Raw genomic sequence first — 12,954 nt, forward strand, 5'->3', positions numbered from 1 at the left:
GAGTCCCCTAAGATCTGTTTAAACCTTTTCAGTCATGAATTAATCACAGGGGAAAGTCGGCTTTCATCCTGACTGAACTGGAAGTGTTCTAGTGTTACTTTTATTCTAAATCTGAATTCTCTCCAGTGAAAGCTAAGGCAAAATCCTTTACTGGGTGAAGGTCTGGGTGCCAGCCATGAAGCTGTTCAAGTATCCTGGCAGCCTATTATTAGCTAGATAAACAAACAGGGGGAAGATGCATGCTCAGAGCTTCCTTCCAAAGCTAAAGATACACACTATGAATGACTGGACTCAAGGACTGTGGCCAAAGAGTTCATCACTTTAACAAAGATCTGAAAATACACAAGAGTAACACATCAAAATAACACAATATTCTGGGTATTGTAGAGGAAATACAACCTTGAAGACAACTTTAAAAACCCCTTAAGTATTTGCCTAGCAAATCAGAATTTCTTGTCAGAAGCATATACCAGCAGTATATTAACGTCTTAATCTCTTAAGTGGAAGTGACCTAAAATCTGGAAAAAGCATTACAGGAAGACCTCAAGAAAATAATTTTCAGCCATATAAAAACTTTAGTTACTGGAGTCTAGCATTCAACCCAATAAAACATGAACCAAGATGACAGAAAGCCTGTTTGGCTTTTGGAGGAAATTTAAATAAGGCTGAATAGGCAATCCCAATGGCAACAGCATGGAACCCAACAGCATTCCTCAGCCTGTGATGGTGCAGAAACTAAGAGTGGCTTCTGGGTTAACTGTGGAAAGAAAATTGTTGTACCTCCAAATCAGTCACTGTAAAGGGCTGTAATGCAACTAATGCAACCCTTTACAAAAGTAACTTAATAGTGAGGGGCAGAACACAGCAGTTAAGAGAAGCAAGGCAAGGTGGCACCTTTTCAATACAGAAAAAAAAAATATGGCATGACTAATGTAGTGTTTAAGATATATGCAGAGGTTTTAAAGTAGAAAGAAGGCACTAGTAAAAACAAATAGGTCAGGAAAATATACAAGAAATCAACCAGCTAAGGATGTTAGCTAAAACAGCTACTATGAGGCAAAAAAATACAAAGAAGAAATTACATAAATATACTAGAAGACAAACAAAAGAAGCAATTCTTTGCTAGACTAAGAAAACAAGATAACCCAAACCAAACAACCCTAAAATGCTGAGTTCTTTTTTTTTCCACTCAAACATCATCTAGTCTAGACTACCACCATTATTTAATGTTATCAAGAATTATTTCTAAGCCAGATGGTCCATACCTCACCTTTGCTATACTGAAAGATCCTGAAACTAACTTTTTGCTAGCAACTTCCCATTTGTAACTGCTGTGCATGAAAAGAGAACAAGAGGACAATGCACTTGCAAACTGAACAGAATAACCAAGTACTACTATCCATGCCTAACTCTCCTTTGGACGGGAGTCATCCCTTTGCAGCAGTACACTCCCAAGACCCAAGGGAGCCAACACGTACAATGCGCACACAGCAGAAGGAATCAAGTTATTAGGCTCATATTCAACAACCAGCTATGGAAACTGATTGCTTTAAAAGTCATGGACAGTTTTCCTGGAGTGAGTATGACATACTGATGAACTGCTAGATGTTGACACTGTGCAGTTCAGAAATCTACCTTCCCAAGAAGAAACTGATCCTTTGGCCTTGGGAGGGAGTTCATGTGCATCTGGGCCTAGATACATAAGTTTTTTTCTTGTAGGATGCAATGCCTCCCCACTGGAATGGGAATCTTGCATGTAAATGCCTTCTTGAATGATTATTTAAATTTTCCAGTAGTCTTGGATTAGACAGAACAATGCCTGGCAGTTCTTTCCACAGCATTTAAGAGAATCCAGAATTCTTAGGAGACAAGACAGTGAGTAAGTAAAAAGACAGCAGTTAGATGCCAGATGTGTGGTTATGTTAGTAGGCCAGGAAGGAGGGGCTGAACAGATTTTCTGTGCATTACCAAAAGAAAGCCGAGTATGAACACCAGCTGCTAAGGGCCATTATCAGCTTACAACTAAGATAAGATACATGTCACCTTGCTATGATTACACAGCCTGGACTCCAAAGACATAGCAAAGGCCTTTTTCAGTTTGTCAACTGCATCTGACAGACTAACTTCAGCAAGCATCAATAAGTTATAAAACCAATGCCTGACCACAAAGGAATGGTTTACAGCCCTTTAGAATAATTCTCATGTTCTCTGCCGTCTTAAAAAAAGTCACTTCACATTTTATTTATTTGTGTACAGCATAAACTGACTTTTAAGGGAAAAAGGTTGTTGGAATAGTTTTGCAGATGAAGCCAATTTACTATTCATGATCTTCACATGACCCTATTCATCAGATCATGAAAACCAAGACCACCCAAATTGATGCTGATGAGGTGAGTATTAAAGAGAGAAAGCTATAAAGAAAAAAAATCTACTATGGATTACACAAATTAGTCATATATCCTCTAATAAGATGCTGTGCTTTTACATTTTCAATCAACTGTGATGCTACAGAGGCTATCCACAGACAAAGCTACAGTCCACAATACATTCACTTATAATGTTACCAATATAAGCCTCTGAATAGCAGACTTAGATTAAAATGAACAATCAGTTCAGGCTGATTCAGAATGCCAGAAATTTTCCTACAAGAGACAACAGCTTTTACAACCAAGTTTAATGATATGCATTATGGAACTTTACAAAGTCACACTGGCCATTTCAGATATTTAGTAATTTCTAGATTGTTATTATTTACATTGTGCCACCTTAACTTAGAAGTTGACAGTAATTTAGAAGTCTGGTATTAAGAACATGAATGACATTTTATAACTGTCCAGCAATTTAGTTAAACACTGTATAACCTGTTCAGTACTTCCATCTGAAGTAAGTCGTTATGTAAATTTTACATATTTTTTCAAGCAGTCTGGAAAAATTGTTCTAAAACACTGGGCTTAATTTTGTCACTTGATAAATAAGCAAGGAGTCAAAATTTTACATGGTGTTTTTAGTATGTTAAAAGCAAGTAAGAGAAGAAAATTAGCCATCTTTTGTTTAAAAATCTGATACTAAAACAGGAAAGTCTCCTGTTACAGTATTTGCTGTAAATGACTATTCACCAAGATTTTGCAGGTAGAAGAATAATCTAGCTCATTGTTTCAATATTGCATAATTTCAAATAGTTTGCTTTATCTTTGGGTAAAGTATGTCACAAAGATTATTATTTACCATCCATCAGTATTCATCATATCTCCTAGAAACGTTTACAAAATTTGGAAGATTGTTTATTGTTTATCAATACAAATCTAGCTTCTAAAGGAATAAAACTCATTGAGAACTGCTCTCCTGGTTCTGCTGAATCAAAAAAAAACACCTAATCAAGTAATTTGATAAGTTCTACAAGGCTTCTTTTGTCAAGAAAATCAAACTGAACCTAATTCACACTGAACACATCATGCAAGTACTTGACAATGATTTCTTCAGCACCCACTCAGTATTTCCCCCTACATCTCCCCATGTAGATTCCATGTACATTTTCCTTTTAGACTTCCAGCTCATCCCACTCAACCTGAAATCAGCCAAAGTTTCTAGCAGGATCTGCACAGAACAAATATCCAAGGCTAGTTCCATATGACATGAAACTAAACAGCATGCACAAGGTTAATGGGACACATATCCCAAGAGCTCATCGTTCCTGCAAGCACCTGTGGTCAGGAAGCAGTACATGGGTGGCTCTACAGTTTCTAGCTATTTTCCACATGATTGCTATGCAAAAGGAGCACATCTAACATTAAATACTGGAACATGCTTTTAAAAACACATCTTGGTCACTGTAGGTTTCCATGGACTCATTTAAAGTTGTATCTGTTGTTTGCAGAATACAAATTATTCTTATCTACCAGACACTGGTATCATGTGGTTAACTGGAAGACACACTAACAGCACCCCACAACACCATAACATTTACATGTTGTATGTAAATAACAAAGGAGTTATTTACATATTATGGCACACTTACAACACTAAATTTAGTAACCATTTGTTGCTAACTGTGAAAAACAATGAGTAGGCTTAATTAGTATCTTATTGAATCAATGCAGTGACTTAAATACAATGAAAGCAAGGCAACTGTAAGAAAATTGTGAGTGCAAAACCTCTTAATTTGCCAAGACTTGGTCATGTGATTTTACCACTGGCATTTGGAAGACTTTTCTCATAACATGGCTTGCAGAAAAGTCCTGAGCACCCATTGACTAGGAAACAACAGTGGACAAACTCCTTCACTGGATGAGCTGCATTTGTGATTTTATGCTGAAGTAAGCCCATACATACTTTTGGCCTCAAGTTTATTTCTTGCTGACAGAGTAAATGTAAGACATATGAAGAAATTCTTAAAAACAGGTTCTTATTACCATGCCTGAGTGGGTCGCAGCTGGTGAGAGAGAGACGGTGAATCTTGTATCTTGATCAGAAGACTTGATTTATTAAGATAATATATATAATACATTATTACTATACTAATAGAATATAGAGAGAGGTTTGCAGAGCTGCTAGCTAAGCTAAGAATAGAAAGAAAGAATCCCAAACAAAGTTGTGTCCAGGGACTCAGTCCCCTAGCTTGCACTGGTGATTGGCCCTTAATTGTAAACATAGGAAATGAGCCAATCAAGGTGAATCCTACTGCATTCCACAGCATCTGATAACAATTGTTTACCTTCCCTTCTGAGGCCTCTGCCTTCCAGAAGACACAGAAATCCGAAAGAAAGGATTTCTGTGGAGAAATGTCTGCGACAGGTTCTCAAGCATCACTGGATTAAAAAAAAAAAGTGCTATCTCATCTACATCAATACCTAATTTCCTCACAGACTGAACATCCATTTAAAAAAAAGGACTGTTTAAATGACTGATATAAAGCTATAATTAAGTTTACTTGTTTTAAAAGACTGAACAGAGAACCTATTGAAAAGTAATGACCTGTAAGTGATGATGATATAGCTTTGAACTTTTTTTTGTTTGCTTTTAAGTGCCAGTTACTCACACAGGTGTGACTGTCATTAATAAATGTCATAATTCACAACTGAATTAGTTTTAATTGTCCTGGGTCAGGATTCACGTGAGCTTCAAACTCACCTGAAGAAAGCTAAAAAATTCTGATTTCCATTTCTCAGTACTAGAAATGCCAAAAACTCTTAGACTGCATGCAGCATATAAAAATATGAGTTTCCAGTAGGACACAAGTGCAACTGCCACTTTGAAAGAGGACAAAAGTTCATTATTTTTTAAATAAAGCACAAAGTGTAAACAAAATCAATATAACTGCCAACAAGAGTAACATTTACATGCCAGGGTAACAAGATACAGTTAGAATAAGGAGCATTATCATAACCCTGCAACAGTTTCTCAATTATGAATAAAAAGAACAGTTAGTTCTTTAATCAGGAAAATGGCTCTTCTATTCCAAGCTATTCAGTACAGCAAAGCTTAAGATGAATAACACAACGTACTACCAGTGCTGCTTATGTTGACTGCTATTACATCACCCCACTCAAAGCTAATAATGATTTTATAGGAGCACCTACAACTGCACTCTTCCAGACTCTAATATGAACTTTTGGCTGCCCTTTCTTTGTTGGCACCATAGAAGGAGCTTTATTGAGATCACACTAATGCTGACATCTCTCATAATGCCCAGTTATCACTGTGAAAGTACATCAGTTTGATAGCAGGTTATTTACAGTCTCCCTTTAAGTCACGGGCTTGAGTTGAAAGCCAAGTCCAGCATCCTCCCCACTTAGTGATAGGACAGGGCACTACAACACTATCTGTCTGATACAGAGTTAGGGAGTGTCTGTGCTGGACCACACAGCACAACCTGGTGTGCAGAGCAATGCTAGCACAGCCCAGGCTCTGGAGTTCACAGTTCTGCTATGAACGAGGCAGCAATTCAGATGCAGACACACTTTGTAAGATGATGGTATCAGCCCAGCTACTCTCCACCCGCAGCTCTCAGAATTAATTTATTTCAAAAAGCAACTGTTAAGTGTTATTCAGACTTCAGCCCATGTTAAAAGGTTTCATTCTAGCCTCCCTTTAAACTAAAATGGATCACAGCAGTATCACTACGTTTAAATCAAGCAACTGATTACAAAAATTTGGCAAGAATGTTGCTCATGTTGAAGCTAAGCAGCCATATATTAAAGAAGTAAAAACATTACAAGTTACAGAAATAGGAGGAAAATGAGCTTTAATTGCCACCGGATAACAAGCAGGAACATCATGCTTATCAGACAAAGGAAACAAAGAAACCATTTCAAGAAGTACCTTTATATCAAAGGTTGACCCTGCAGAGAAATGGAAAATAACTTTGAAGTACTTCTGATTATATCACATTCTCTCTGCACCACCATCCCACAAAATGCCCATAGGGAATTCTGTGAATAATTTCCCCAGCTTTGAACACCAGGCACCTTTTAGACCTTGAGGACTGGGATTTTTGACAGTGGGATGCCCAGTGTACAATTGTGTATGCCCCATGTGCTTAGGATAATCTAGACTCCAAGAAACACTGTTAAATCTATCTACAGTTGTGATAAGGGTTAGAAGAAATCTACAGCATCCTTCTAGTTTCAAAGTTACAGCCCTAGAATTTCTTCAACAATACACTCAGAAAATAATTGAGACTTGAATGCTGAAATTTTTTGTCTCTACTTTTTTGTTATTTGAAGCATATAGTACACAGAAATCACAGGCCTACTTGCAGAATACCAAGTGCTAGCAAGCACTTCACATCACATAACCAAAGCACCAGAACTCTGCAATTAACATGTTCACACAATGGGGACAGTCACATTTCTGCCTCACTGTGAATGGCACCATGCAAGCGAAGCAAAGTAAAGCATAAAGTAAAGTGTCATTTTTTTTCCCATAAAGGAAAAAAAAAATCCATAAACAAACACTGTTTTGTTTTCATTTGCATTAAAACACACAAAGATGAATTTTCATGGTAGAGCTTTGAACAGGTTTTGAAATGTGCATTTGGATTAAGTCAATAGTTTACTTTTAACATGTTTTTAAGTGACCTGTCCAGATGAAAAAATTCTATAAAGACCATGTAGGTTCTTTCATTATTGGAATAAGTACTTTTGACTTGCTAATCAGGAGAGGGCTCCAACTATCTTGAAAGACAGCAAATTATCCTCTGGCATGACATTAGTGTTTCAGCAAAATACATGGCAATTTCTGTATTTTGGATAGAAATATAACCCACAGGCTTCAATTATAAGCTAATCTCTGGAAAAAAAGCAAAGATCTCCTTGAATACAATAGCTGATAGCTACAGTACATTTAATGCTGTTGAATGGTTGCCATCAGCACACCAACTTATTTTGCTCATATGCTACTGTTTAAAGTATAAAAAGATTACACATCTAATTAGATTCTAATTAAGAATGCTTCCTGTTCAGAAAAACATGTTTTGCTAACAAGTACAGAAACCTGTAGGATGGAAATGTTGTTTTCCTACAAAACCATATTTACTTCCTGGTAATTACTAAAAGATAGTGGTTTTCTGTTATCAGCTTTATTGTTTGTATTATCCTTCAAAAAATTGCAGGAACATTTTAAGAAACAGGAAAAAGGCATACAGCAGCCTTACCCATAATCAAATGCAGTGATTTAGCTCAGTGATACTGAAAATGTATCATGCCAAAGTAGGTTAACTGCTTGTATGCTGCCTTATGAGACTTCAAGTGCATAATGAGAAAAAGTTTAGTAAGATGCTTAAGTTGACTTACATAGTCCAAAAAAGAAATAATTCCCCAGCTCTTTATGACTGGATGTAAAAGCCTTTTCCTAACATCACCCACATGCACACAGAGCTAAGCACATTAACTTATCATTTTCTAGGACTGATATTTAGAATTTTAATCTGTATTAGCTTGTACTGTAGGTCCAGCATCTGAAACATTTTCTTCCACTTATAGAAACAAGATGAGGGCCTCAAACTTACTTAAAACTCATATGAGGTAGGTAGAACCATTGTGGCTTCATCTGAGAAACATAATAAGATGCACAACAGCAGATGCATTCGTTTTGACACTGCGTGAGGTAGTTTGTGGAAGAAATTGGGGTACATTGTGCTTTCTAAGAGAAAATACACTGTTGTGGCAGAACATGCAATTCTTGGTGGTATTTAAGAGCTAATTCCAGCTGAAAATGCAATTTACACTTAGAGATTAAGAAACTTTTGGATGAAGATTTAGTTCACCTGAATAATAAAGCTATAAATATGATTGGAAATTCCCCCTGCCCAACCTACTCAAGCAAGGAACAACCTAATTCCTCTAGGTTCTCTCTCAGCACTATACAAACAATTCCAATTAAGTCAAGGATGTTACTCTTCATTAATCTCTTCTAGTTCTTCTGTATGGAATTTACTTCAAGCAATCAACCAAGACACATGAAGAGAAATTGCAGTACACAAGTTAGTGATCAAGTATAGTAAATAACAGTGAGTTTCAACAGAAAACTTTGTCTTTTGCTTTGCCTGCTTTTATCTGATACGAGAATAAACTGAGCATCTCTTGACTGAGTATCTGCATTTTACTAGAACAGGAAATATAATAGTGCGAACAACAACAAAAAAGTAAATCAATCATCATGCCCTGCTGTCTGGCTGGTGATTGTACATAAACACAAGTCCCTATTATTGTAAAGTCAATCTAGACAAACACTGGACTGGACATGTGGTGTTTTGGAGCTAGGAAGTTGTCAGACTAGATTTGAAAATTAGTATTTATGAAACCAAGAGGTCACTTCAGATTAAATATTTAAGTGCAAAAGTGTCATGCTGTTACTCCTGTGGCTTAAAGGGTAAGTCTACACACTCAATGCATATCAATAACAAACAATAAATAACTGATCCTCTTAAACATCCCAGCTTTATCCTCTCTACCCTTACCCAACTGAACAGGCTTCTCTGGGATGCCAGGTTTGGACACTGCAATAAGTTAGATACCAAAGTATATAGAGCAATTGGGAATTACAACCTCTTAAAATTTTCCAGTACTGTTAAAATGTATGAATTTATAGTCCTGTAGCACAAACAGCATAAAAACTCTTTGAAGTCTTTATGAATGTCATGAAGTTCAGCAAGGTCAAGTGGAAGGCTCTGCATCTGGGACAAGAAAATCCCAAGCCACAAACAGACTGGGTGGGGAACAGACTGAGAGGAGCCCTGGGATGGAGGACTTGGGGATGTTGCTGGATGAAAAGCTCAGCATGACCCAGCAATGTGCACTTGCAGCTCAGAAAGCCAATCATCCTGGGCTGCATCAAAATCAGCCAGCCAGCAGGGCAAGGTGGGTGATTCTGCCCCTCTGCTCTGCTCTGGTGAGAGCCCAGCTGGAGTGCTGTGCCCACCTCTGGGGTGCTCAGCAAAAGAAGGATGTGGATCTCCTGGAGCAAGTCCAGAGGAAGGTCACAAAGACGATCACAAGGCTGCAGTACCTTGCCAAAGAAGAGAGGCTGAGAGAGTTGAGGTTGTTCCGTGTGGAGAAGAGAAGGCTCTGGGGAGAACTTAGAGAAGCCTTCCAGTACTTCAAGGGGCATGTTGTGACAGGACAAGGGGAAAGGGCTTTAAACTAAACACAACTAAAAGGGCTTGAATCTAAACTAAACCAAGGGTAGGTTTAGATCAATTATTATGAAGAAATTATTGAAATTCTTTACTGAAACAGGCTGTCCAGAGAAGCTGTGCATCTCCCATCCTGGGAGTGCTCAAAGCCTGGCTGGATGGGGCTTTGTGCAATGTGGTCTAATGGAAGATGTCCCTGTCCATGGCAGGGTGGCTGGAACTAGAGGGTCATGAAGGTCCCGTGCAGTCCAAACCATTCTGTAATTCTATGATTCTAGGGTTGTTGATAATACATAAGCAACACTTAATTTTGTCAGTCATGACAAAATTTTCTATCCAGTTTGGTTTTTCTTTATGAAAAGAGCTAGAAACTAGATTTTGAACTGAACTGCAAGCTTAAAAAGAAGGTTTCAGGTTGGGGGCAGGGTTGCCATCCTTGCACAGAGGGCATTGTCTGTTACAAATAAAGAGCTCATTAGGAAGGAAGTGCTGAGTGTACCATGCAGTACCAAAACAATTACTTTGTTAATATGCAGATCCAGTGAAGCCAAATTTGAGTCTTGTACTAACAACAGTGCCTGGTATCATTAGACAAAGGAATATTTGCAGTCAAGGCAGTCTGTTACAAAAGGAACACAAACACAAGGACTTAAATTTATCCACAATTAGATGGCAAGGACCCAAGATAGTCTTATGGAAGCTCAGGCCACCTATCCACTAATAATACACAAACATTGGTATTTTAGGCTCAGTGCAGCTGCTTCACTCCACTCCTGATACCTCCTCTGGGGTAACTATTTACTTACATAATTTGCCAATACCACAAACACAAAAGTCAGTTCCGTTTAAACAAATAAATCTAAAAAGAAACAAACTTACTTCTTTGGTCCCGGAGGATCGATGTGTTGCTCTGACATTAGAAATGTTCCTTGAGCTAGCTGGAGTTGCCAATGGAAGAGCAGTAGAAAGCTGAGGAGGACTCAAAGACAACAAAGGCAATCTGGTATCTCCTAATATGCACTGCTTGGAATTGGAATTTTTACTGGTGAAGTTCTCATTTTTACTGTTTCCTGAATCTGTGTTACCAAACTCTGTTTTCTCCTTATTCTTGATTCTTCTCAAGCAGTCCTTTAGTATTAGCTGAGTGGCAGGCTGACTCAACCAGCACAAAAAGAGTTCATCCACCTTCATTTCCACTGCAGGTTGCAGAACTTTTCCACGTGACATTTTCTGCCAGTTTCCCTGTTTTGTTGGTTCAAATTCAAAGTAAATATTTGACAATCATATAAATATTCCATTCACCTTTCAGTGTTTCACAGGCATTATTTAACAAAGTGTTAATATTGATTCCCTTAAGATACCAAGAGAAGCTGAGAATTATATTTTAACATGTGACTTCAACAACATTTTATAAGTGTAAGCCATAAATCAGTCAGAGTCAATTCCAATAATTTCTTTTAAATAATGGATAACTTATTTTAAAAGCATACTGTGTAAATGGTGGAGACTGGAGAACAAGAAATTGCACTTGGGCTTTTTCGAAAAGATAGCTAACAAATATTACAAATATCCTCTAAGAATATGTGTTAAAAACAACATGTATTATGGAAACTAGGACTTGAAAATACTCATAACTGAACATACTAAGAAGTAAATATCTAAGCAGTTTATGCTAAACCCCGGTGATAAAACAAATAAGATTTAATAAGCAAGTCTTTCAGTCAAGAGATTTAGAACTAAGACTGGAGGCTTGATTTTCATTCTGAAGTTGTGATATGGATTCCACATCTTGCATCCCCCCATGTGAGGGATTCCCAAAGCCTTGCCATTTGATATTTTAAAACCTCTTATGTGACATTCACTTTTGCAGCTTTTCAAAACCAATGTAAAATCCAATGTAACTCAAGAACTGCAACAGTGTGATTTCAGGTTCAGTTACTCACCTGAAAAAAAACAGGTTTTTGGTGGTTTTTAGTTTTTCTGGGTTTTTTTTTTTTTTTGTGTGTGTGTGTTAGCGAGACAGAGGATTGGAATGAAACACTGAGAACAGAATAAAATTTACTATAAAGATTTTCAGCATCCAATTACTTCATGATTTGGTACAGTTCAAATAAAAACCTATGCTTCCTCCCGTCTGTGCTTTTTTTTTTAAAGCCCTTCACAAAATTTAATCTATATACAAAAATCACATGATAAAAGATACATGATTGATGATCTTAGACGTCTCTTCAAACCTAAATGATTCTATATATAAATACTTAGCTGAACAAGCCGTAAAACAAGCACTTCAGTTTGGAACCGAATAACACCTGGCAAGCGAACATCCTATTAAAACCTAAAGCTCATCCTCGTCCCACGGCAGAACGAGAAGCCTTTTAAAAGTGCACCACCTAAACTTTCCGAACCTCGATAACTACGCAGTTCAGTTATTCCGATTCTAAAAGTGAAGAAAACCCGTCTCCCTACTTTTTAAGCTCAACTCCGTCACGGCGCCGGCGGCTGCGCTCAGGCACCCTCAAGCGCCACCCGCCTGGAAAGGAACGGTCCTGGGCAGGGGCCAGCCCGGCACCGCCCCGGCGCGGGGAGCCGGCGCTGCGGCCACAGCTCGCTCCGCTCGGGCGGGCCCCGCACCGAGCCCGCAGCAGCAGCTCAGGAGCGCCGTGACTCCACAGCCCCAGCCAGCCGCGCTCACCTGCCCCGTTCCGCCTCCGCCACGGCCCCTTCCCGCCGCCGCCGCCTTCAAACGCGCGCCTCCTTCCGGCCCGGCCCGGCCCGGCCGCCGCCATCTCGCGAGAGCGCGGCCCTTCCGCCCCGCGGGACGCGGCCGCTGGTCGCCATGGCGACGGGCCAGACGGGGCCGCCGGGCCGGCGCTGCCCTGCCCTGCCCGAGCCACCGCCGCCGCCGTATGAGCTCAGCTTAGAGCTCTGACAAGGTCTCGGCCTCTGACGGGCTGTTCCTCACTGGTTCTCTGAGGGGTGCTGGCAAAGGGATGAAGGGGCAGAGTATTTCCTCAGCAAGTTTGCTGATGGCGCAAAGCCGGGAGGAGTGGCCGATACCCCAGAGGCCTGTGCAGCCCTTCGGAAAGATCTCGACGGCTTGAAGAGAGGGTCAGAGAAGAACTGTCTGGAGTTCAACAAAAGCAAATTCCTCCCCTGCACCTGGGAAGGAACAACCCTGGCACCAGCACAGGCTGGGGCTGCCCTGCGGGGAGCAGCTCTGCCCAGAAGGACCTGGATGTCCTGGTGGACAGCGAGCTGTCCCTGAGCCAGCCGTGTGTCCTTGGGGACAAGGCCGGTGCTGTCCAGGGATGCACAAGGAGGAG

At 39.6% G+C, this 12,954-nt stretch overlaps 1 protein-coding gene across 1 annotated transcript in view; it reads right to left on the reverse strand.

Annotated features, from left to right (window-relative positions):
* PPP2R3B (protein phosphatase 2 regulatory subunit B''beta) overlaps positions 1-12,370 on the reverse strand; it is a 46,381-nt gene extending 34,011 nt beyond the window's left edge. Inside the window, exons 1-2 of the mRNA XM_058044235.1 lie at positions 12,324-12,370; positions 10,511-10,873 (exon numbers count right to left, since the gene is read on the reverse strand). Of these exons, the coding sequence (XP_057900218.1) occupies positions 10,511-10,858 (348 nt within the window). The 5' untranslated portion in view covers positions 10,859-10,873; positions 12,324-12,370. The remainder of the gene's footprint in view (positions 1-10,510; positions 10,874-12,323) is intronic.
* Between the last annotated feature and the right edge of the window lie 584 nt (positions 12,371-12,954).

This window comes from Melospiza georgiana, chromosome 2 (assembly GCF_028018845.1).
Source record: "Melospiza georgiana isolate bMelGeo1 chromosome 2, bMelGeo1.pri, whole genome shotgun sequence".
In the NCBI taxonomy this organism is placed as follows: domain Eukaryota; kingdom Metazoa; phylum Chordata; class Aves; order Passeriformes; family Passerellidae; genus Melospiza; species Melospiza georgiana.